Source organism: Oncorhynchus tshawytscha, linkage group LG13 (assembly GCF_018296145.1).
Source record: "Oncorhynchus tshawytscha isolate Ot180627B linkage group LG13, Otsh_v2.0, whole genome shotgun sequence".
Lineage (NCBI taxonomy): Eukaryota > Metazoa > Chordata > Actinopteri > Salmoniformes > Salmonidae > Oncorhynchus > Oncorhynchus tshawytscha.
In genome coordinates this window covers 74,741,573-74,766,633 of record NC_056441.1, presented here as the reverse complement: position 1 = coordinate 74,766,633, position 25,061 = coordinate 74,741,573, and the positions used below count along the sequence as shown (strand labels likewise).

Sequence of the window (25,061 nt, the reverse complement as noted above, 5' to 3'; positions counted from 1 at the left end):
GAAAGATGTTTTTGCCTTTGCAATGAAGTCCACAAACGAAGGGAAAAGCTTGGAAATATTTTTTTGCCTGTGCAATGAAGTCCACAAATGAAGGAAAAAGGTGAGAGGAGAGCACATAGATGCAAGAAGGAAATATACAATGAGCAAAGTGATGATGGTGTTTTTATGTGGCTGCTATGAAAGTATGGCAAGGGTGGTCAGGGGTGTGTTCATTCCGCCGATTCTGTTGAAAGACTTGTCTTAAACTGACGCAAACGGAACAAAACGGGGATAAACCTACCTGAATTTGTCCAATAGAAACCCTCATTTGCAACTGTTTGGACTAATTATTACACTCTAGATCAGCTATATTCAGGCAAGAGTGTGTAAGGAGGTATGTAATATGTCACTGTCTGCAATCTTGATTACTCCAACTTGCCTCTTGACCTGTGCATCTACTTATAATCTTTAATCTGAATATTAGGGGTGTAGCAACCTGATGATGGGTATACTGAAAATATAAGTATCATGTAGTAGCCTACGCCTATCAATGTTACATTGAACTGGCTGAATGGAATATGAATAACAGTCATCCAATATGCTGTAATAGAAATAAGGCCGTGCTCCACCAACAGCCACTGTATGAAATAAACCAAAACTTGTTTCTCACAAGTGTAGCAGGTTGTGAACTCTGCAAACAACATTTCCACTCCGAGAATGAGAAACAATGACTGTATAGCCCTAATTAATCCATGCATTAACATAAATTAATGTAACCAAAATGACAGGGATTAACAGTAAATGGGAAACTGATCAAAGGGCAAACAATTAACACAATAAAACAATGAATGCGCAATAATTGGCAGAAGACAGCTCAGAGCAGAGAGTTGAGCGCGTTCTGGAGAGAGACGCGCCTATATCTTCGCTACACACCCTTCCCCTTTATCCTTGTCTCAACATTTCAAATTATATTTAAGAAACCTTATCTTCACACGCATTTTAGATGCATTGCTATTTACTGACAGCCAGCACCTGAATAATCAGCTATACTTCATTAGAAAGGTGATTTTTTTTCAACCCCTCCTGCGCTCAGCACCTACTCAAAACATCTTCCCAAAGCTACCTGTATGTGGAGGCAAGTGGGTAAGATACATCCTCGGGTGGTCTCGTGACAGTGGTAGCCTAATGAGCTAAATATCAGTATACTATTCACAATGAATTATTCTTGTAAAATTGTTCAGATTAATAATTTCAGACAATGAAGAATGATGCTGTTTAGTGCTGAGTGATAGGAGGGAGCGTTATGACAGAAAAAAATATGAATATGAATCCACATCTCTCCTCCCCGTGACGTAACAGTCTAGTCCCGGGGAGCGTTGGTCTCCGGTCCCGTCTTATCACTAAGCAGTTAGTTGGGCATCCAACAACCATCGAACGAGCTCTGTTAACTATACCGCGCAGCTTCACGGTTTCTTCACGGAAGAAGCCTCCCTCTCTGCCTCGCTTTGTGTATTATTACACTCTTTGCTCGCTATCTTTAGTCGAAGTCGGACATATCATTAGTGAACAGTTTTACGGCTTGAAGGAGAGAAAACGTTGGGACAAGCTGAATAGAAGGAGCGGGCGGAACGGATCGAGAGAGAGAGAGAGAGAGAGAGAGAGAGATAAAGAGGTCACCGTGCCCTGTCTGCATTTCGCTCTCACCACGCTATGAAGATGCAAAGAATATCCGAGGTGGTGCTGCTGATGGCCGGGGTTGCAGTGGGGCTGTGTGCCTGTCACACAGTGAAAGGTAGGTTAAGGGGAACTTGGCGCTCCCTACCCTTTGCGTGGTGCGCTCTCTCTGTCACTTTGCAATGTGCTTATTGTTGAAGAGGCGGCAATGGGAGGGAGGAATATAGGGAGAGGAGAGAGCGTCCATAGTGTTTTCACCTCTAATGTGGGCTGATTGCGCTGTGATTGTATTTATTTAGAATCTCTGATATCAGATGGTTAAATGGCTGTGATTTGTAAAGCAGTCGGGGCAGAGGGTGAATTATAGGGAGGCTGGCTGATAGGTCTATTTCCGAGTGGAGGTGCCTCTGGGACCTGTCATTTCTTATCAGGAGGAGTGGTGCAGCTGCATTGAGTGTATCAATGTGTCCAAGTTTTCACTGTGACATCTGCCTATGGATATGGTCCCTCACCATGTGATGTTATAACATGTGCATGTTATAGCCTGCCTCCTCGAACCGACCGAGACGGATCTTGGGTTTTTGAAGAGATATGAGGTGGTAAGAATAGTAGAAAGTAGTCTGATATCTTATTGATGATGAGGACTATTTAGGCATATAATGTCCTGATGCTGATATAAATATGAGTAAGCCCCTACTTATCAGATACTGATATAATGATGCCGATGCTGGTGATGATGATGCATATTGGGGCGGCAGGGTAGCCTAGTGGTTAGAGCGTTGGACTAGTAAGGTCCAACTAGGAAGGTTGCAAGTTCAAACCCCCCAGCTGACAAGGTACTAATCATGTCGTTCTGCCCCAGAACTGTTCCTTGGCCTTCATTGAAAATAAGAATGTGTTTTTAACTGACTTGCCTAGTTAAATAAAGGGAAAATGTTTTGTTATCAGCCATATAATTATCATCACAGGCTTTTTAGGCTAATGTTTTATATTGCAGAATGATGAGCGATTAATTTGTATCGTTAATGGATTGCGGACTGCACTCCCTCGGTGAGCTAAATATATCTGTGTTATAGCACATATGAGACTAACTGCTCTCGAGCTGCTCACGAGCCACTCCGGTGCCACAGGTAATTTGGTGGATTTGGCACCAGGTACACATGAATAAACTCCCCGTAGACTGTGACTGCTGTTTGGGGAGCGTAATAACAAATGTTGCACCTGTCACTTTGTCTGGCAGCAGTGGCAGTTGCCGGATGCATGATAAGGTGTTGCTCCGCGCATTTCCCTGTGCTTCGGAAAGAAAGCAGCCTTTGGGTCTGGCTTCACATGCGCCCAATATGCCTATCTGTCTCTATCTGTTGTCCCAGTAGTATGGATCCATATGATACAAACGAATGATCTGAGTAGGGAGGCGAAGCTTGTGCTTCATCTGCATTTTCAATTGAATATGATTATAGCCTGACCCGGAGCCGAGCGCGCGCGCGCGTGTGTGTGTGTGTGAGCGAGAAATAGGGAATGCACTAGCTGTCTATGGTGCTGATTTGCAATAAGAGCCTGAGTGTGTTTTAATGTGTTGTCAGTGGTGCTGAAGTTACCCATATGAGTATTGGTGTTTATTTGCAAGTGGATACATGGTCTGTCACCAACTCCATCCACAAATGTGTAGACTTTGTTCATCTCGAGATAGCATGATAGTAGCTCAGGACTGTTGGACTTTAAGCCACTGCATGGCTGCTAAGTGAGAAGTAAACACATTACTGTCGAGTCAATGGGGGTGGAAACGCCGGCACAACACGGTTCTAATTAAGTCCCCAGGGCCGCAACATAGGAGAAAATGAGAGCCCATTGTTTACGATACAATACATGGCCAAAAGTATGTGGACATCTGCTTGTCGAACATCTCATTCCAAAATCATGGCATTAATATGGAGTTGGTCCCCCCTTTGCTGCTATAACAGCCTCCACTCTTCTGGGAAGGCTTTCCACTAGATGTTGGAACATTGCTGCAGGGACTTGTTTCCATTCAGCCACAAGAGTATTAGTGAGGTTGGGCACTGATGTTGGGCGATTAGGCCTGGCTCGCAGTCTGTGTTCCAATTCATCCCAAAGGTATTCAATCGGGTTGAGGTCAGGGCTCTGTGCAGGCCAGTCAATTTCTTCCACACCAATCTCGGCAAACACACCGATTCCCTTCACTGGAACTAAGGAACTAACTAAAACAGCACCAGACCATTATTCCTCCTCCAACAAACACAGTTGGCACTATGCATTGGGTCAAGTAGCATTCTCCTGGCATCTGCCAAACCCAGATTCGTCTGTCTGACTGCTAGATGGTGAAGCGTGATTCATCACTCCAGAGAATGCGTTTCCACTGCTCCAGAGTCCAATGGCAGTGAGCTTTACACCACTCCAGTCTACACTTGGCTTTGCACATGGTGATCTTAGGATTGTGTGCTGGCTGCACGGCCAAGGAAACCCATTTCATGAAGCTCTCGAAGAACAGTTATTGTGCTGAAGTTGCTTCCAAAGAGAGTTTGGCACTTGGCAGTGAATGTTGCAACTGAGGACAGACGGTTTTAACGCACTACATGCTTCAGCACTTGGTGGTCCCTTTCTGTGCCACATTGAAAGTCACTGACCTCTTCAGTATGGACTATTCTCCTGCCAATGTTTGTCTATGGAGACACACCTGTCAGCAACGGGTGTGGCTGAAATAGCCGAATACACCACTTTGAAGGCGTGTCTACATGCATTTCTATACGTAGTCTGTCTGCTGCTATCCTGGCCCACTAGCCGCATTTAAAGATGGCATTTTCAAATGCCATCTTTAACCCCGTGTAAAAGCGAGAGAAACGTGAGACATACAGTAACGTTATGAACTTGTAACATAGTAACATTATCTTCTGTCATGATGCAGCTTTTCTTTAAAATGTTCCATGCGACAGTTGAACCGTGCGTCTTCTGTATGTCCTTTATTAAGTAACTAGAGAAGACTCAGGAATTGGCTGTTCTACAGGACAACTTTGAGACGCGGTCTTCCCCTGTCATTATCTGTGTTGTATTTCAAGAACCGTGAACTGACGACACTCCTTTTAATCAAAGAGATCCTCAAGGCATCCGCTCCAAACCTAGAGCTGTGTGTTTATGCCCGTAAGTATGTGTGTTGGTGCATGTTGACAGCAGCCAAGTATGCAAAACTGCGAAGAGGCGGCGAAGCTATTTACAAAGGAATTATTGCATTCACGGTTGCAAACGGTGACTCAAACGATTTCTCCCACAACCCACCATGTCTCACGCTCAGCAGCGTGGTGGGGGGAATTTTTTCGCGGTTGAGTAGAAAGAGGTGCAGAGGTTTTTGCCAGAGCTGCCCGGAGCTGCGCTTTTGTGTAATTCCAAGCAATATGAACTATGAATTTAGATAGCTCATTACCTATAGTATGTGTATTTTCATTTAGCTACCCACAGCGTCTGTTTCCATCGAGGAACCTTTTGCAGCCTTATTATTTTGGGGGGTAAACACACAACTATTATTTTTCAATCAGAAAGTACACACAAACAGTACTTCAAATGTAATATGACTCAGTCCATAGAGGAGGCAAAGCATTACCCGGTAATACGATTTGGCCAACTGCAGGAGTACTTTGGATGCTGTTGGTTGAATACTGTATATGTGAAAACGAGGTTGAAATAAATCAAGATAAAAAGAGTTATGATTAACAGAAACTTCCACCTTCATTATAAAATAAGGTATTATTTCAATATAGGCTATGCTTCCTCTATTGAAGCACCTGATCTATACCCTGAGTATACCAAACATCAGGAACAGCTTCCTAATATTCAGTTGCACCATTCTGTAGAAACGATGAGAATAGAAAGGTTCAGAACTTTTGTGAAACATCACAGCACAATGGCAAATATAAATCAAAACTGGATGGTGTTCAGAGATACAGTGCATTCAGAAGGTATTCAGACCCCTTCACTTTTTCACATTTTGTTATGTTACAGCCTTATTCTAAAAATTGATTAAATTGTTTTTTACCTCATCAATCTACACACAAAATCCCATTATGATAAAGCAAAAACAGGTTTTTAGAAATGTTTGCAAAACTGAAATATCACATTTACAAAAGTATTCAGACCCTTTACTCAGTACTTTGTTGAAGCACCGTTGGCAGCGATTACAGCCTCAAGTCTTCTTGGGTATGACACTACAAGCTTGGCACACCTGTATTTGGGGAGTTTCTCCCATTCTTCTCTGCAGATCCTCTCAAGCGCTGTCAGGTTAGATGGGGAGCGTCGCTGCATAGCTATTTTCAGGTCTCTCCAGAGATGGTCGACCAGGTTCAAGTCAAGCCAGCTCTGGCTGGGCCACTCAGAGACTTGTCCCCGAAGCCACTCCTGTGTTGTCTTGGCTGTGGGCTTAAGGTCATTGTCCTGTTGGAAGGTGACCCTTCGCCCCCAGTCTGAGGTACTGAGCACTCTGGAGCAGGTTTTCATCAAGGATCTCTCTGTACTTTGCTCTGTTCATCTTTCCCTCAAGCCTGACTAGTCTCCCAGTCCCTGCCGCTGAAAAACATCCCCACAGTATGATGCTGGCACCACCATGCTTCACCATAGAGATGGTGCCAGGTTTCCTCCAGGTGTGACGCTTGGCATTCAGGCCAATGAGTTCAATCTTGGTTTCATCAGACCAGAGAATCTTGTTTCTCATGGTCTGAGAGTCCTTTAGGTGCCTTTTGGCAAACTCAAAGCAAGCTGTCATGTGCCTTTTACTGAGGAGTGGCTTCCGTCTGGCCACTCTACTATAATGGCCTGATTGGTGGAGTGCTGCAGAGATGGTTGTCCCTCTGGAAGGTTCTCCCATCTCCACAGAGGAACTCTGAAGCTCTGTCAGAGTGACCATCGGGATCTTGGTCAACTCCCTGACCAAGGCCCTTCTCCCCGTTTGCTCAGTTTGTCCGGACGGCCAGCTCTAGGAAGAGTCTTGGTGGTTCTAAACTTCTTACATTTAAAATTGATGGAGGCCACTGTGTTCTTGGGGACCTTCAATGCTGCAGACATTTTTTTGTACCCTTCCCCAGATCTGTGCCTTGACTCAATCTTGTCTCGGAGCTCTACGGACAATTCCTTCGACCTCATGGCTTTTTTTTGCTCTAACATGCACTGTCAACTGTGTGACCTTATAGAGACAAGTTTGTGCCTTTCCAAATCATGTACAATCAATTGAATTTACCACATGTGGACTCCAATCAAGATGTAGTAACATCTCATGGATGATCAATGGAAACAGCATGGAACTGAGCTCAGTTTTGAGTCTCATAGCAAAGGGTCTGAATACTTAAGTAAACTTCAGTTTTTTTATTTTATTTTATATTCTTCAAAATAGCCTCACATTTCAAATTTGCCTTGATGACAGCTTTGCACACTCTTGGCATTTTCTCAACCAGCTTCATGAGGTAGTCATCTGGAATGCATTTCAATTAACAGGTGTGCCTTGTTAAAAGTACATTTGTGGAATTTCTCTCCTTCTTGATGCGTTTGAGCCAATCAGTTGTGTTGTGACACGGTAGGATTGGTAGACAGGAGGTACAAAAAAAGTATTTGATCCCCTGCTGATTTTGTACATTTGCCCACTGACAAAGAACTGATTAGTCTATAATTTTAATGGTAGGTTTATTTGAACAGTGAGAGACAGAATAACAACAACACAATCCAGAAAAACGCATGTCAAAAATGTTATAAATTGATTTGCATTTTAATCTCAACATCAACTGTTCAGAGGAGACTGTGTGAATCAGGCCTTCATGGTCAAATTGCTGCACAGAAACCACTACTAAAAGACACCAATAAGAAGAAGAGACTCGCTTGGGCGAAGAAACACGAGCAATGGACATCAGACCGGTGGAAATCTATCCTATCCAAATTTGATATTTTTATTTCCAACTGCCGTGTCTTTATGAGATGCAGAGCAGGTGAACGGATGATATCCGCAGGATCTCCGCATGTTCCCACCGTGAAGCATGGAGGAGGAGGTGTGATGGTGTGGGGGTGCTTTGCTGGTGACACTGTCAGTGATTTATTTAGAATTCAAGGCACACTTAACCAGCATGGCTACCACAGCATTCTGCAGCGATACGCCATCCCATCTGTTGTGCATTTAGTCCCACTATCATTTGTTTTTCAACAGGACAATGACCCAACACACCTCCAGGCTGTGTAACAGCTATTTGACCAAGAAAGAGAGTGATGAGTGCTGCATCAGATGACCTGGCCTCCACCACCCGACCTCAACCCAATAGAGATGGTTTGGGATGAGTTGGACCTCAGAGTGAAGGAAAAGCAGCCAACAAGTGCTCAGCATATGTGGGAACTCCTTCAAGACGGTTGTGAAAGCATTACAGGTGAAGCTGGATGAGAGAATACCAAGATTATTGCAAAGCTGTCATCAAGGCAAAGGGCAAACTTTGAAGATTCTCTAAAATCTAAAATATATTTTGATTCGTTTAACACTTTTTTTGGTTACTACATGATGTCTTCACTATTATTCTGCAATGTAGAAAATATGAAAAATAAAGAAAAACCCTTGAATCAGTAGGTGTGTCCAAACTTTACTCTGGTATTGTGTATATATATGGGAGATTGGAAATTATGCAAACAATTACATTGATGAAACCTACAATCTATCTGCAATATTAAAGCTGATCTACCCTCCCTAAAAATAAAAAACCAACATCAATAAGGGATCATAGCTTTCACCTGGATTCACCAGGTCTGTCTTTGACATGGAAAGAGCAGGTGTTATTCATGTTTTGTATAGTCATTGTACATTGTTCATGCAATAATACTTTTTTGGTTTTTTGTGTGTGTGTGTGTGTGTGTGTGTGTGTGTGTGTGTGTGTGTGTGTGTGTGTGTGTGTGTGTGTGTGTGTGTGTGTGTGTGAGATAGAATAAGCAGAAGAGCGAGAGAAGAGGACCCCATCAGCCAATAAAAAAGTGTTGACAAAAAAAATAGGCAGATTTATGTCCCCCTTTTGAGAGAGGAAGTGCATTATCAGAGCGCTCTATAAATCCCCGGCCGGAGGCAGCACAAACCCTGCCTGCCGTGCTGCGACTAGAAAACCATGGTTCAACATGTAGGAGGACATGTCTTTACCTATTATATGATATGCTATTTAGCCAGCGCTTTTATCCAAAGCGACTTACAGTCATGCGAGCGTATATTTTTACGTATTGGTGGTCCTGGGAATCAAACCCTCTACCCTGGCATAAAAGCACCATGCTCTACCAACAGAGCTACAAAGGACTACCTCTCTGATCTCAGTACAGCCTTGCTTGTCTCTCCTATTTTTAGGTCTGGGTGGGAAAACCAAGGCTCAGGGTGGAAGAGTGCAGTACATCTCTTTCATTAATATCAGGCTCAGCTATTTCACTGATTTCAAATCAGTGCTCTTATCTCAGATTATGGCAAAGTATGGAGGAGTGCTACCTCATTGATCTCAGCCCTGCCTTATCGACCTTACTTCAGATCAGGGTTTTGCTAATAGAGTAGTCTTAATTCACTGGTCTCAAATCAGATTCTTCTTCTTATATAGAATATAGACCATTGCTTAGTGATCAACTCAGTTGCCTTGTTGTTAGTGTCCATCCGGTGGTTGGGAGTTTGATCCCTGGTTGAGCCATATCAAATACTGTAAAAATGGGACCCAATGCATCTCTGGTTGACACTCAGTAGATAGATTGAGGGTAAGGCTGTTTATTTTATTTTACTAGGCAAGTCAGTTAAGATTTTGTATTTATTTACAATAACGATATACACCAGCCAAACCCGGACGACGCTGAGCCAATTGTTCACCGCCCTATGTGAATCCCAATCACAGCCAGTCATGATATAGCCTGGATTTGAACCAGGGTGTCTGTAGTGACACCTCTAGCACTGAGATGCAGTTGCTTAGACTGCTGCGGCACTCAGGAGCTGTATGTTAAAGTAGCGTCCAGTCGGTATACTTGTAGTGCCTCATGCTACAGAAACAGAATAATCTCACAAGAGATATATCTTAGACTCTGGGTCCTTGTTCCAATATCCACCCAACACTCTACTGATAATAAAGCAATGTATGCTGGTATGGACATTTGGACATATGTACAATATCTCCCCCATTGAATTCAGAACAATACAAAAGGTTACAGGTGTATGTACTACTGTGAGCTTTTAGCCTGTAGCCATAGCACCTCTGACCCACAGAACAGTCTCACCTATTGTATCCTCTCTCCTCCCCTTCCTTTCTTCCCTCCTCTCCCTCCCTCTCTCCCTATCTCTGTTTTTGTATATATTTCAATTTATTTTCAAATAAATATTGCCAGAACCTCCATCAGAGGTTAGCCATCAGAAGCTAACCAGCTAATTAGCTACTAGCTATTTAGTCATTGTCAGCCACTGCTAGCGGCCTTTACCTTCTGCATAAACAGCAGCCGCTTTTAGTCTGGATAATACTTGCCAGCCTGCCAGTATTGGACTGTTTTCTCCACTACAACGCCGGATTCCTGCCGTAAGCCCTGGACCATTACTCCTGATCATCATAGCTAGCTAGCTGCCACTGGGTGGCTCAGAAGAAGCTAGCTCTGAGCCAGCCCACCTCCCAGCCGTTAGAGGCAGAGCATGAAATTCAATTTTTTTTTTAGAAATATGTATCTTTCTACATTCACAAGTGCAATACACCAAATTAAAGATAAACTTCTTGTTAATCTACCCATCATGGCCGATTTCAAAAAGGCTTTACAGCGAAAGCACACCATATGATTATGTTAGGTAAGAGCCTAGTCACAAAAAAACACAGCCATTTTCCAGCCAAAGAGAGGAGTCACAAAAAGTAGAAATGGAGATAAAAGTTATCACTGCCATCTGAAGACGATCATCAAAGGTTACTCATAGGACTTCATGTTACACAATACATGTATGTTTTGTTCAATAAAGTTCATATTTATATCCAAAAATCTCAGTTTACATTGGCGCTTTATGGTCGGTAATGTTGTGCCTCAAACATCCGGCGAACTTTCAGAGAGCCAAATCAATTTACAGAAATACTCATAATAAACTTTGATAAAAGATACAACTATTAGGCACAGAATTATAGATATACTTCTCCTTAATGCAACTGCTGTGTCAGATTTCAAAAAAGCTTTATGGAAAAAGCAAACCATGCAATAATCTGAGTACAGCGCTCAGACACAAAACAAGCCATGCAGATACCCGCCATGTTGTGGAGTCAGTAAAAGTCAGAAATAGCGTTATAAATATTCACTTACCTTTGATGATCTTCATCAGAATGCATTCCCAGGAATCTCAGTTCCACAATAAATGCTTGTTTTGTTCGATAAAGTCCATCATTTATGTCCTAATATCTCCTTTTGTTAGCGCGTTTGCTAACAAATCCAAACTCACGAGGCGCGGGTCCAGGCGAAAGTTCAGACGAAAAGTTCAAAAAGTTATTTTACAGTTTGTAGAAACATGTCAAACGATGTATAGAATCAATCTTTAGGATGTTTTTAACATAAATCTTCAATAATGTTCCAACCGGAGAATTCCTTGCAATTGAACGCAGGTCGCTCTCACGTGTGCGTGCGTGATCAGCTCATGGCACTCTGGCAGAGCTCTGGTTGAATCAGCTCTCATTCGCCCCCACTTCACAGTACAAGCCTCAAACAACGTTCTAAAGACTGTTGACATCTAGTGGAAGCCTTAGGAAGTGCAATATGACCCCATAGACACTGTATATTTGATAGGAAATGAGTTGAAAAACTACAAACCTCAGATTTCCACACTTCCTGGTTGGATTTTTCTCAGATTTTTGCCTACCATGTGAGTTCTGTTATACTCACAGACATCATTCAAACAGTTTTAGAAACGTCAGAGTGTTTTCTATCCAATACTACTAATAATATACATATATTAGTTTCTGGGCCTGAGTTGCAGGACGTTTACTATGGGCACACTTTTCATCCGAACGTGAAAATGCTGCCCCCTATTCCAAACAGGTTATTAACACCCCGGCAGTCCTACAATCTAAGCTAGATGCCCTCAATCTCACACAAATTATCAACGAACCCACCAGGTACAACCCCAAATCCGTAAACATGGGCACCCTCATAGATATTATCCTGACAAATTTGCCCTCCAAATACACCTCTGCTCTTTTCAATCAGGATCTCAGCGATCACTGCCTCATTCCCTACATCCACTATGGGTCCGCAGTGAAACGACTACCCTTCATCACTGTCAAACGCTCCCTAAAACACTTCTGCGAGCAAGCTTTTCTAATTAACCTGGCCCGGGTATCCTGGAAGGACATTGACCTCATCCCGTCAGTCGAGGATGCCTGGTCATTCTTTAAAAGTGCTTTCCTCACCATCTTAAATAAGCATGCCCCTTTCAAAAAATGTAGAACTAAGAACAGATATAACCCTTGGTTCAATCCAGACCTGACTGCCCACAACTAGCACAAAAACATCCTGTGGAAGACTGCACTAGCATCAAATAGTCCCAACGATATGCAACTTTTCAGGGAACCAATACACACAGTCAGTCAGGAAAGTAAAGGCTAGCTTTTTCAAACACAAATTTGTATCCTGTTGCTCTAACTCCAAAAGTTTTGGGACACTGTAAAGTACATGGAGAATAAGAGCACCTCCTCCCAGCTGCCCACTGCGCTGAGGCTAGGTAACACTGTCACCACAGATAAATCCACGATAATAAATACTTATTTAAATTCTCTATCTTCTTCAATAAGCATTTATCCATGCTTTCCTCCTGGCTAGCCCAACCCCGGCCAACAGCTCTGCACCCCACGCAGCTACATGCCCAAGCCTCCCCACTTTTCCTTCACCCAAATCCAGATAGCAGATGTTCTAAAAGAGCTGCAAAACCTGGACCCGAACAAATCAGCTGTGCTAGATCTCCCGGACCCTCTCTTTCTACCATTGTTGCAACCCCTATTACCAGTCTGTTCAAGCTCTCTTTCGTATCGTCCGAGATCCCTAAAGATTGGAAAGCTGCCGTGGTCCTCCTCTCTTCAAAGGGAGTGACACTCTAGACCCAAACTGTTATAGACCTGTATCTATCCTGCCCTGCCTTTCTAAAATCTTCGAAAGCCAAGTTAATTAACAGATCACTGACCATTTCGAATCCCACCATACCTTCTCCACTGTGCAATCTAATTTCCATCATTTTCATAACCGCCATCGATAAAAGACAGTACTGTGCAGCCGTCTTCATCGACCTGGCCAAGGCTTTCGACTCTGTCATTCACCGTATTCTTATTGCCAGACTCAACAGCCTTGGTTTCTCAAATGACTGCCTCGCCTGGTTCACCAACTACTTCTCAGACAGAGTTCAGTGTGTCAAATCGGAGGGCCTGTTGTCCGGACCTCTGGCAAACCTCCAAACGAGCTTCAATGCCATACAACACTCCTTCCATGGCCTCCAACTGCTCTTAAACGCTAGTAACACTAAATGCATGCTGTTCAACTGCTCGCTGCCCGCACCCACATGCCCGACTAGCATAACTACTCTGGACAGTTCTGACCTAGAATATGTGGACAACTACAAATACCTAGGTGTCTGGCTAGACTGTAAACTCTCCTTCCAGACTCGTATTAAACATTTCCAATCGAAAATAAAATATAGCCCATCTGTAAATAGCCCATCCAAATAGCTGTACATAGCCCACCTGTAAATATCCCATCCAATCTACCTACCTCATCCCCATATTGTTTTTTCATCATCTGCACATCTATCACTCCAGTGTTAATTTGTAAATTGTAATTACTTCGCTACTATGGCCTATTTATTGCCTTACCTCCTCACGCCATTTGCACACACTGTATATAGACTCTCTTTTTTTCTATTGTGTTATTGACTGTACGCTTGTTTATTCCTTGTGCAACTCTGTGTTGTTGTTTGTGTCGCACTGCTTTGTTTTATCTTGGCCAGGTGGCAGTTGTAAATGAGAACTTGTTCTCAACTAGCCTACCTGGTTAAATTAAATAATGTAAAAATTGCTTGGGGTTGGGGTTATTTCTTCATGGTCTCTTATCTCTTGCACTCCTTTCTAGTTTTCCAGGAGGTGAACAATGTGTGTGTGTGTGTTTGTGTGTTTTGTGTGTGTGTGTGTGTGTGTGTGTGTGTGTGTGTGTGTGTGTGTGTGTGTGTGTGTGTGTGTGTGTGTGTGTGTGTGTGTGTGTGTGTGTGTGTGTGTGTGTGTGTGTGTGTAGCTGTGTTATAGTTGGAGTAAGCCTCTACTAATCACAGTGGGCAGGTGAGCTCTCTTGCTCCCCTGCTCTCCCTCTGGGGCTATTGCTGACCATACTTAGCTCTAGACAGGCCCATTGATTTACTCTCTGAGGTGTGAAGAAGGGAGAGAGAGGAAGAAAAGAGAAAGCGAGAGAGAGAGAGAGAGAGAGGAGTGAGTGGAGAAAACACCAGACGCTTTTATAGAATTAAGAAGGAACGTCCCTTGTCTTTGAGAGTGCTCCCTGAGGAGAAGGGCGGAGAGGAGAGGAAGGAGGGATTGCTTAGCGAGGGAAAGGAATAATAGAAGCAATTAGAGAGATGGAGAAAATTATTCACCCTTCCTCACCCCACCTTTTAAGAACCGCAGCAGCAAGAGACAAGGAACACACCTCACAAACCCATTAGTTCCCAGAGTCTCCAGCATTACTGTGTTTTTTTTGTTTTTTATTTCACCTTTATTTAACCAGGTAGGCCAGTTGAGAACAAGTTCTCATTTACAACTGCAACCTGGCCAAGATAGAGTAAAGCAGTGCAACACAAACAACACAGAGTTACACATGGGATAAACAAAACGTACAGTCAATAACACAATAGAAAAGTCTATATACAGTGTGTGAAAACGTAGTAAGATTAGGGAGGTAAGGCAATAAATTGTTCATAGTGGCAAAATAATTACAATTTAGCAATTAAACACTGGAGTGATAGATGTGCAGAAAATGAATGTGCAAGTAGAGATACTGGGCTGCAAAGGAACAAAAAAATAAATAACAGTATGGGGATGAGGTAGTTGGGTGGGATATTTACAGATGGGCTATGTGAAGGTGCAATGGTCGGTAAGCTGCTCTGATAGCTGATGCTTAAAGTTAGTGAGGGAGATATATGTCTTCAGCTTCAGTGATCGTTGCAGTTCGTTCCAGTCATTGGCAGTAGAGAACTGGAAGGAAAGGCGACCAAAGTAGGAGTTGGCTTTGGGGGTGACCAATGAAATATACCTGCTGGAGTGTGTGCTACGAGTGGGTGCTGCTATGTTGGCCAGTGAGCTGAGATAAGGCGGGGCTTTACCTAGCAAAGACTTATAGATGACCTGGAGCCAGTGAGTTTGGCGATGAATATGAAGCGAGGGCCAGCCAACGAGAGCATACAGGTCACAGTGGTGGGTAGTATATGGGGCTTTGGTGACAAAACAGATTGCACTGTGATAGACTACATCCAATTTGCTGAGTGGAGTATTGGAGGCTATTTTGTAAATGACATCGCCGAAGTCAAGGATCCGTAAGATAGTCAGTTTTACGGGGGTATGTTTGGCAGCGTGAGTGAAGGATGCTTTGTTGCGAAATAGGAAGCCAATTCTAGATTTAATTTTGGATTGGAGATGATAAATGTGAGTCTGAAATAAGAGTTTACAGTCTAATCAGACACCTAGGTATTTATAGTTGTCCACATATTCTAAGTCAGAACCGTCCAGAGTAGTGATACTAGACGGGCGGGTGTGTGCGGGCAGCGATCGGTTGAAGAGCATGCATTTGGTTTTGCTTGCATTTAAGAGTAGTTGGAGGCTACGGAAGAAGTGTTGTATGGTATTGAAGCTCGTCCTGAGGTTTGTTAACACAGTGTCCAAAGAAGGGCCAGAAGTATACAGAATGATGTCGTCTGTGTAGAGGTGGATCAGAGAATCACCTGCAGCAAGAGCGACATTGTTGATGTATACAGAGAAAAGTCGGCCCGAGAATTGAACCCTGTGGGACCCCCATAGAGACTGCCGGAGGTCCTCCGAATTGACACACTGAACTCTATCTGAGAAGTAGTTGGTGAACCAGGCGAGGCAGTCATTTGAGAAACCAAGGCTGTTGAGTCTGCCGATAAGAATGCGGTGAGTTGAAAGCCTCTGTCAATCTCTTTCAGAGGTGAAAGCAGACTGTGTGACTGTACGTGGTTAACTATACTTGTGGGGACCAGAAGTTGCCACAAGAATAGTAAACAAACAAACATTTTAAGCAACTGTGAACATTTTATTAGTCACCGCAAGGTGAAATGCTATTTGTAAGGGATGTAGGGTTAAGGCTACAATTAGTGTCAGGGTTAGAATTAGGGTTAGGGTTAGGAGCTAGGGTTAGGTTTAGGGTTAGGGTTAGGGTTAGGGTTAGGAGCTAGGTTTAGGGTTAGGAGCTAGGGTTAGGTTTAGGGTTAGAAGCCAGGGTTAGGAGTTAGGGTTAGGAGCTAGGGTTAGATTTAGGGTTAGGTTTAGGAGCTAGGGTTAGGTTTAGGGTTAGGGTTAGGAGCTAGGGTTAGGGTTAGAATTAGGGTTAGGGTTAGGGTTAGGGTTAGGAGCTAGGTTTAGCATTAGGGTTAAGGTAAGGTTTTGGGTTCAAGGTTAGGGTTAGGAGCTAGGGTTAGGGGTAGGGTTAGAATTAGGGTTAGGGTTAGGAGCTAGGGTTAGGTTTAGGTTTAGCATTAGGGTTAGGTTTTGGGTTCAAGGTTAGGGTTAGCGTTAAGGTTAGGGTATGGGTAAGTGTTAAAGTTAGGTTTAGGGATAGGTTTTTGCAGAAAATTGGATTTTGAATGGGACTGAATTGTGTGTCCCCTCAAGTTTAGTTATACAAGACTGTGTGTGTATGTGTGTGTGAGATAGAGAGAGCGATTAAGAGTGTTTGTGTTTTCACGCAACACTAAAACAGAATAGAAACTTTTCGATAGAGGCTGTTGGCTAGGCTCTTTCCCTGACGCTTCAGAGTGCTAACCAGCATCCTCCACTTCTGCCTTGTTCTCTTCCTCAGTCTCCTTTTCTCCAATCAATCGCTTCCGCACCAATCTCACCAGCTCCCCCTCTCCATTTGTCAAAGCTGACCAGCTCAGATATCTCGCTAGCGCGCACACTTTCTCTTTCTCCCTCTCTCTCTCTCTCTGTCTCTCTCTGTCTCTCTCTCCCTCTCTTTCTCTCTCTCTCCCTCTCTTTCTCTCTCTCTCTCTTTGTCTCTCTCTCACTCACTGATTAATCTCCATCTTATATGAAGAACAAGCCAAAACAACAGCAAGAAGAGAGTTTGTGGAGCTCAACAGACAAGCCTGGAGGAGCTGTGTTGATAGTGTGACCTGTTCCTCTCCACCACCAGAGTCTAGCTGATCTCAGAGGAAATGAACAGAGGGAGACATGGAGAGAATGCCGTCTCCCAGTGACACATATCAATTCCATGTGTAGTTGAAACGTGACTCATGAGTCACACACACACATGCACACATACACACTCAAACACTGATCGATCAAGCTCCTCAGGTGACAAAATACACACTACCACCCTCACATATGGTATGTCTCAGTCATTTATAGAATAAGCAACAGATGAAGTACTCATTTGGGGTGCAACCCCCCTCCCCTCTCCTCAGTAGGGTTGTGTGTCAGAGAAACCCCCATCCAGGACCCCTGACAGTCATCTACAAGGGGTCTTCCATCTGCACACACATCAGTCCCATGTCCCATGAGCTGTTTGACACATTTAGAACACGCTTAGTGCATTAGGACTCTCTTACGCACTAAACACACTTCACGTGTGACGGTCATCCATCACTGTCTACTCTAACCTGTGATGGCCGTGATGTGCTGTTGGTCCCCTGATGCACTCCTGAATTTCAACCCTGTCTGTATGTCAGACCCTTCCCTGACACCATGTCCTATAGAAACACAACATGTTCCTACTATACACTAGAGGAGACACAAAGGCCCCAATACAACATGCATGAATACATACAGTATAACAAAATGGGATATCAAAGTATATTAATATTAACAGTACTGCCTTTCACTCCTCCTACATGCTCATTAACACCTCATTATTATGACCAGAAATGGTCTTTGTGAAAACTGGCTGTTCACCAGGGCAGCGACACCAGCGAGGAGATATGAGAAAAATGGATTAAAAAAAGACTGCGCTGACATTTTTCCCACTACTGCAACGATGTCACTGTGTGTGTGTGTGTGTGTGTGTGTGTGTGTGTGTGTGTGTGTGTGTGTGTGTGAGCAGCATGTCTGCCAACTTCCCCTCAATCTGTAAATTAATAGCATATGGGATGACAACTGTTTCCTTCATGGGGAAATAGACAGATTAATTCAAATGAAACTTAGATAGGAGAACAGACATGCTAGTGATGAGAGCTTAACACCATCATCAAAGTACCAGAGCACAGGGAGAGTGTGTGTGTGTGTGTGTGTGTGTGTGTGTGTGTGTGTGTGTTGGCATGGATGGGGGATTTGGGAAATATAATGCTAAAATAACAATTATTACTAAACCAATGTGCATTCCCTTGCTAACAATGAACATAATAGAATCCTATCCAATTCACAAATGAATTTGATATTGAAAGAAAGTAACTGTGTACAGTATAAGTTGTGTTTCAATCTCGTCTTGATGTATTATATGTGTGTGTGAGTGTCAATACGGTGTGTCTGCATGGGTGCACGTGCATGCACATGTCTGTGTTTGTGTGTGTTCTTTATGGCAGTTCGGTGGAGAGTCCAGGGTCATACATCTTGTCCTGCAGTCTGGACTGTACTGAGTTGTGTTATATGTTGTCCTGTTGTCCTGCAGTCTGGACTGTACTGAGTTGTGTTATATGTTGTCCTGCTGTCCTGCAGTCTGGACTATACTGAGTTGTGTTATATGTTGTCCTGTTGTCCTGCAGTCTGGACTGTACTGAGTTGTGGTACATGTTGTCCTGCAGTCTGGACTGTACTGAGTTGTGGTACATGTTGTCCTGTTGTCCTGCAGTCTGGACTGTACTGAGTTGTGGTACATGCTGTCCTGTTGTCCTGCAGTCTGGACTGTACTGAGTTGTGGTACATGTTGTCCTGTTGTCCTGCAGTCTGGACTGTACTGAGTTGTGGTACGTGTTGTCCTGCAGTCTGGACTGTACTGAGTTGTGGTACATGTTGTCCTTCAGTCTGGACTGTACTGAGTTGTGGCACATGTTGTCCTGATGTCTGGACTGTATTGAGTTGTGGTACATGTTGTCCTGTTGTCCTGCAGTCTGGACTGTACTGAGTTGTGGTACATGTTGTCCTGCTGTCCTGCAGTCTGGACTGTACTGAGTTGTGGTACATGTTGTCCTGCTGTCCTGCAGTCTGGAATGTATTGAGTTGTGGTACATGTTGTCCTGCTGTCCTGCAGTCTGGACTGTACTGAGTTGTGGTACATGTTGTCCTGCAGTCTGGAATGTATTGAGTTGTGGTACATGTTGTCCTGCAGTCTGGACTGTATTGAGTTGTGGTACATGTTGTCCTGCAGTCTAGACTGTACTGAGTTGTGGTACATGTTGTCCTGCAGTCTAGACTGTATTGAGATGTGGTCCGTGACTCTCACCTCTACACAGTGGTCCACCATATCTCCACGTCCTACAGAAAAGCAGTCACAATGGACTATGAATTCTTGCCCCTTCCTGCTTTCCCAGAACTGTGCGTGTGTGTGATTGGGATTTAGTGTGAGTGTGTGTGTCTATGAGTGAGGTATTATATGGCACTGCCCCTCACTTTAAATCTCTTTGTGATATATACTTCTTCATTAGGAGACATCTGTCTCACAACACACACACACACACACACACACACACTGCTCTATACAGGGTGTTTATGGTGGCATCAGTTAGAAGAGCATGAGGGAAACAGGTGGGGCCGGTCTTTGTAGAAGGCCTGTCCCGGATGCTGCAGTTTCATCTCTCCTCCTCTGAAGTGGGTCAGTGACACACACAGGCTGCTCCTTTCCTCCCAGTCAATGTGTACCTTATTTCCCTGCGGTCGTAACGTTTCTTTCTTTTTGTTCCTGATGAGAAAAAAATGGCTCGTTTGCACTGTTCAACCAATCCAGGACATGTGGAGGAGTTAAGATGGAGCGTGGTCTTGTTAACATCTTAAAATGGAAGTTGTCACAGGCTCTCGTACCATTTCCTCTAGCCAGCTAACAGCTGAGAGCAGACAGAAGAGGGAGAATGAGGCACAAGGCTCATGTCTACAGAACTCTTCTCTGTATGGACTGGTGAGAAGCTAGTTGGTTTAAATGTAGTCTTACGTTCCAGTAGTCTATTATGCAGAGGAAATAGGATTATTCACAGGTTAATTTGTGACTGAACTACTGTTGTAGCCAGTGGATGCTGCTGAGGGGAGAACGGCTCATAATAATGCAGCAAATGGAATGGCATCAAACACATGGAAACCTTGTTTGATGTATTTGATACCATTCCACTGATTCCACTCCAGTCATTACAACGAGCCCAAATAAGGTGCCACCAACCTCCTGTGGTTGTATCGCAATGTAGGTAACCTGGTCATGTCTTCCTGTTTTATGTAGTGTTTTCTAAACCTATACTGTTGTCATCATCACCTTCATCCTGTCCCATGAGCTGCTGATAAGATCTGGGTTACTGTGTACTGTAGCTCCTCCCACCAGCATCCCCTGTTGTGTATCTGCTGCTTGCTCTGGTGGATTATCCTAACAATCTCTCTCTCTCTCTCTCTTCCTCGTCTCTCTCATCTCTCTCTCCTTCCTCTCTCTCTCTCTCTCTCTCTTCCTCGTCTCTCTCTTCCTCTCTCTTCCTCGTCTCTCTCTCTCTCTCTCTCTTCCTCATCTCTCTCATCTCTCTCTCCTTCTCTCTCTCTCTCTCTCTCTCTCTCTCTCTTCCTCGTCTCTCTCATCTCTCTCTCCTTCCTCTCTCTCTCTCTCTCTCTCTCTCTTCCTCGTCTCTCTCATCTCTCTCTCCTTCCTCTCTCTCTCTCTCTCTCTCTTCCTCGTCTCTCTCTTCCTCATCTCTCATTCCTTCCTCTCTCTCTCCCTCTCTCTCAACTCTTTCTACTTCCTCTCTCTCACTCTCTCTCTCCTTCCTCTCTCTTCCTCATCTCTCTCTCTTTCCTCTCTCTCTCTGTCTTCCTACTCTCTCTCTCCCTCATCTCTCTTCCTCATCTCTCTCTCCCTCTCCTCTCTATCCTTCCTCTCTCACTCTCTCCTTCCTCTCTCTTCCCCATCTCTCTCTCTTTCCTCTCACTCTCTCCTTCCTCTCTCTTCCCCATCTCTCTCTCTCTCTCTCTCTCTCTCTCTTCTCCTTTATCCCTCTCCCCTGCCCCTGGGTCTCCCAGCAGACTTCTTCCTGCAACAGTATTAGTGCATCTCTAATTACTAGAGCAAAGGCTTTGCCTGGTTTTATTACCGACTATTATCTATTCTCTCATCCCCTCAGGATATCTATCTAGTCTCTTTTTAACTAGGTATACTATCACTCAACTCCCCTTCATTCAACTTCCCCTCACTCAACTCCCCTTCACTCAACTCCCCTCACTCAACTTCCCCTCACTCAACTTCCCCTCACTCAACTCCCCTTCACTCAACTCCCCTTCACTCAACTCCCCTTCACTCAACTCCCCCTCACTCAACTTCCCCTCACTCAACTCCCCTTCACTCAACTCCCCTTCACTCAACTCCCTTCACTCAACTCCCCTCACTCAACTCCCCTTCACTCAACTCCCCTTCACTCAACTCCCCTTCATTCAACTTCCCCTCACTCAACTCCCCTTCACTCAACTCCCCTTCACTCAACTCCCCTTCATTCAACTCCCCTTCATTCAACTCCCCTTCATTCAACTCCCCCTCACTCAACTCCCCTCACTCAACTCCCCTCACTCCGTAAAGGCACAGGTACTGTAAGGATTGGAGGGCTGAGGGTATAACCTCTCTCTCTGTCCTGTGTCCTCTATCCCTCCCTCCCACCCTCCTCTCTCCCTCTGTCCTGTGTCCTCTATCCCTCCCTTCCACCCTCACCTCTCCCTCTGTCCTGTGTCCTCTATCCTTCCCTCCCACCTTCCTCTCTCCCTCTGTCCTGTGTCCTCTCCCTCCCTTCCACCCTCACCTCTCTCTCTGTCCTGTGTCCTCTATCCCTCCCTTCCACCCTCATCTCTCTCTCTGTCCTGTGTCTTCTATCCCTCCCTTCCACCCTCATCTCTCCCTCTGTCCTGTGTCCTCTATCCCTCCCTTCCACCCTCACCTATCCCTGTGTCTTGTATCCCTCCTTCCCCTTCACCCTCACTTCTCTCTCTGTCCTGTGTCCTTTATCCTGCTCTCCCCTTCACCCTCACTCCTCTCTCTGTCCTCTGTCCTCCAACCCTTCCTCCATTTTACCATCACCTCTCCCTCTGTCCTCCAACCCTTCCTCCATTTTACCATCACCTCTCCCTCTGTCCTCCAACCCTTCCTCCATTTCACCATCACCTCTCCCTCTGTCCTCCAACCCTTCCTCCATTTCACCATCACCTCTCCCTCTGTCCTCCAACCCTTCCTCCATTTCACCATCACCTCTCCCTCTGTCCTCCAACCCTTCCTCCATTTCCATTTCACCATCATTTCTCTCCCTCTCCCTCTGTCCTCCAACCCTTCCTCCATTTCACCATCACCTCTCCCTCTGTCCTCCAACCCTTCCTCCATTTCACCATCACCTCTCCCTCTGTCCTCCAACCCTTCCTCCATTTCACCATCACCTCTCCCTCTGTCCTCCAACCCTTCCTCCATTTCACCATCACCTCTCCCTCTGTCCTCCAACCCTTCCTCCATTTCACCATCACCTCTCCCTCTGTCCTCCAACCCTTCCTCCATTTCACCATCACCTCTCCCTCTGTCCTCCAACCCTTCCTCCATTTCACCATCACCTCTCCCTCTGTCCTCCAACCCTTCCTCCATTTCACCATCACCTCTCCCTCTGTCTCCAACCCTTCCTCCATTTCACCATCTCTCCCTCAACCCTTCCTCCATTTCACCATCACCTCTCCCTCTGTCCTCCAACCCTTCCTCCATTTCACCATCACCTCTCCCTCTGTCCTCCAACCCTTCCTCCATTTCACCATCACCTCTCCCTCTGTCCTCCAACCCTTCCTCCATTTTACCATCACCTCTCCCTCTGTCCTCCAACCCTTCCTCCATTTCACCATCACCTCTCCCTCTGTCCTCCAACCCTTCCTCCATTTTACCATCACCTCTCCCTCTGTCCTCCAACCCTTCCTCCATTTCACCATCACCTCTCCCTCTGTCCTCCAACCCTTCCTCCATTTCACCATCACCTCTCCCTCTGTCCTCCTTCTCTTCCTTCCTCTGTCCTCTATACCATAACAGAATGATGTGCATCTGTGTGGGTGTGTCGGTTTTTGTGTGTGAGTGTGTGTGTGCACATTTGTGTTGGTCTGCCAAGGTGACTATTGCCCATCTTCAGAGCATACTGCTGAGACCCTGCTCAGTATGTGTATGTGTGTAAGATGCAATCTCTGTGTGTGTGTGTGTGTGTGTGTGTGTGTGTGTGTGTGTGTGTGTGTGTGTGTGTGTCTTTAGATGGCCTTTGGCTCCCAGTTCTCATTACTGTGTGAGGGTATGTCAGAGTCCAGCCCTAACATCTGTCTCAGAGAGTAGAGTAGAGCAGCCCTCTACCAGTCACTGAGAGGAAGGGTTTATATAGATCCTCTAGTACCCGAGAGACAATCCCTCTGCCCCCTACAGCTAGTACCAGAGAAACCATCCCGCTGCACCCAGCTGTTTTACCTAAATATGTAGCACCACCAAACTTCTATGAGCTGACTGTGGGCATGGTTGGAGGTGACGGGCTCGCATCATAACACTTTTCAAATGTTAAAACTGGTCCGCAATATTAGAGCAGCGATCATCAACCTGATTCAGCCGCGGGCTGATTCTTTCTTGAGTGGATGGTTAGGGGGCCGGGCCGGAACTTAATTAGCAATCATTTGTAGACTGCAAATTGACTGCGTTGGAATACTTGACAACAGATTTCCAAAATTTTAATCAATTGGAGCTCATTTCCTGGTGTTTTTATAGTCTTTTGTCTAACAATGAAACTAAATAACTACATTTGCTCTGAAAACTTGGGGGGGCAAATAAAACCACCCGCAGGCCACCAGTTAGGAAACCCTTTATTAGAGGATGATTTAACATCCCAGTACCCAGTACCCCGTACCCCGTACCCTGTATTCAGTACCCAGTACCCCGTACCCAGTAACCAGTACCCTGTACCCAGTACTCCGTACCCCGTACCCACTACCCCGTACCCACTACCCCATACCCACTACCCCGTACCCAAATCAAATCAAATCAAATTTATTTATATAGCCCTTCGTACATCAGCTGATATCTCAAAGTGCTGTACAGAAACCCAGCCTAAAACCCCAAACAGCAAGCAATGCAGGTGTAGAAGCACGGTGGCTAGGAAAAACTCCCTAGAAAGGCCAAAAGCTAGGAAGAAACCTAGAGAGGAACCAGGCTGTGTGGGGTGGCCAGTCCTCTTCTGGCTGTGCCGGGTGGAGATTATAACAGAACATGGCCAAGATGTTCAAATGTTCATAAATGACCAGCATGGTCAAATAATAATAAGGCAGAACAGTTGAAACTGGAGCAGCAGCACGGTCAGATGGACTGGGGACAGCAAGGAGTCATCATGTCAGGTAGTCCTGGGGCATGGTCCTAGGGCTCAGGTCCTCCGAGAGAGAGAAAGAAAGAGAGAATTAGAGAGAGCATATGTGGGGTGGCCAGTCCTCTTCTGGCTGTGCCGGGTGGAGATTATAACAGAGACCCAGTACCCAGTACTCCGTACCCAGTACCCTAAAACTCAGCTATCAGACATTTCACACCTGCATTCTCCCCTCAAACTCTAAATACAAGTTAGCTATACAGCTGAGCCTACACTTCAGAGACCTTGCAGCTGCGCCCAGCCACCAAAGGCATTTATATAGCAGAGAGAAACCACTCAACTGCAATGTGATGCAAACACTAAGTACATACAAGAGGGAAATAGAGGCTGTGTCTGAAGTGATGCTCTGGTTTGAAGTAGTGCGCTTACATAGGGTACAGGGTGCCATTTCAGACACAGCAGAGACACTATCATGCTGCTTCCTGGTGATCCCCAAAGGGTGGTTGGCATACTGCTGGACCCTGGTCCTTCTAATGGGCCACCTGCTGCTGTGGTACATATGGACGGACAGACAGACTAGGCAAATAGTTCTGTGTGTGTGTGTGAGTGAGTGTGTTCTGAAATAACAATTATTGCCTAAGGTCATCCTAGTTCTGTCCTTTATGTTGAGTGTGTTCCTTTAATG

At 44.9% G+C, this 25,061-nt stretch overlaps 1 protein-coding gene across 1 annotated transcript in view; it reads left to right on the top strand.

The window, feature by feature from the left end:
- The first annotated feature begins 1,378 nt into the window (after positions 1-1,378).
- The window catches only part of LOC112266161 (calsyntenin-2), a 423,803-nt gene continuing 400,120 nt past the window's right edge, over positions 1,379-25,061 (top strand). Inside the window, exon 1 of the mRNA XM_042296343.1 lies at positions 1,379-1,771. Within this exon, the coding sequence (XP_042152277.1) occupies positions 1,690-1,771 (82 nt within the window). The 5' untranslated portion in view covers positions 1,379-1,689. The remainder of the gene's footprint in view (positions 1,772-25,061) is intronic.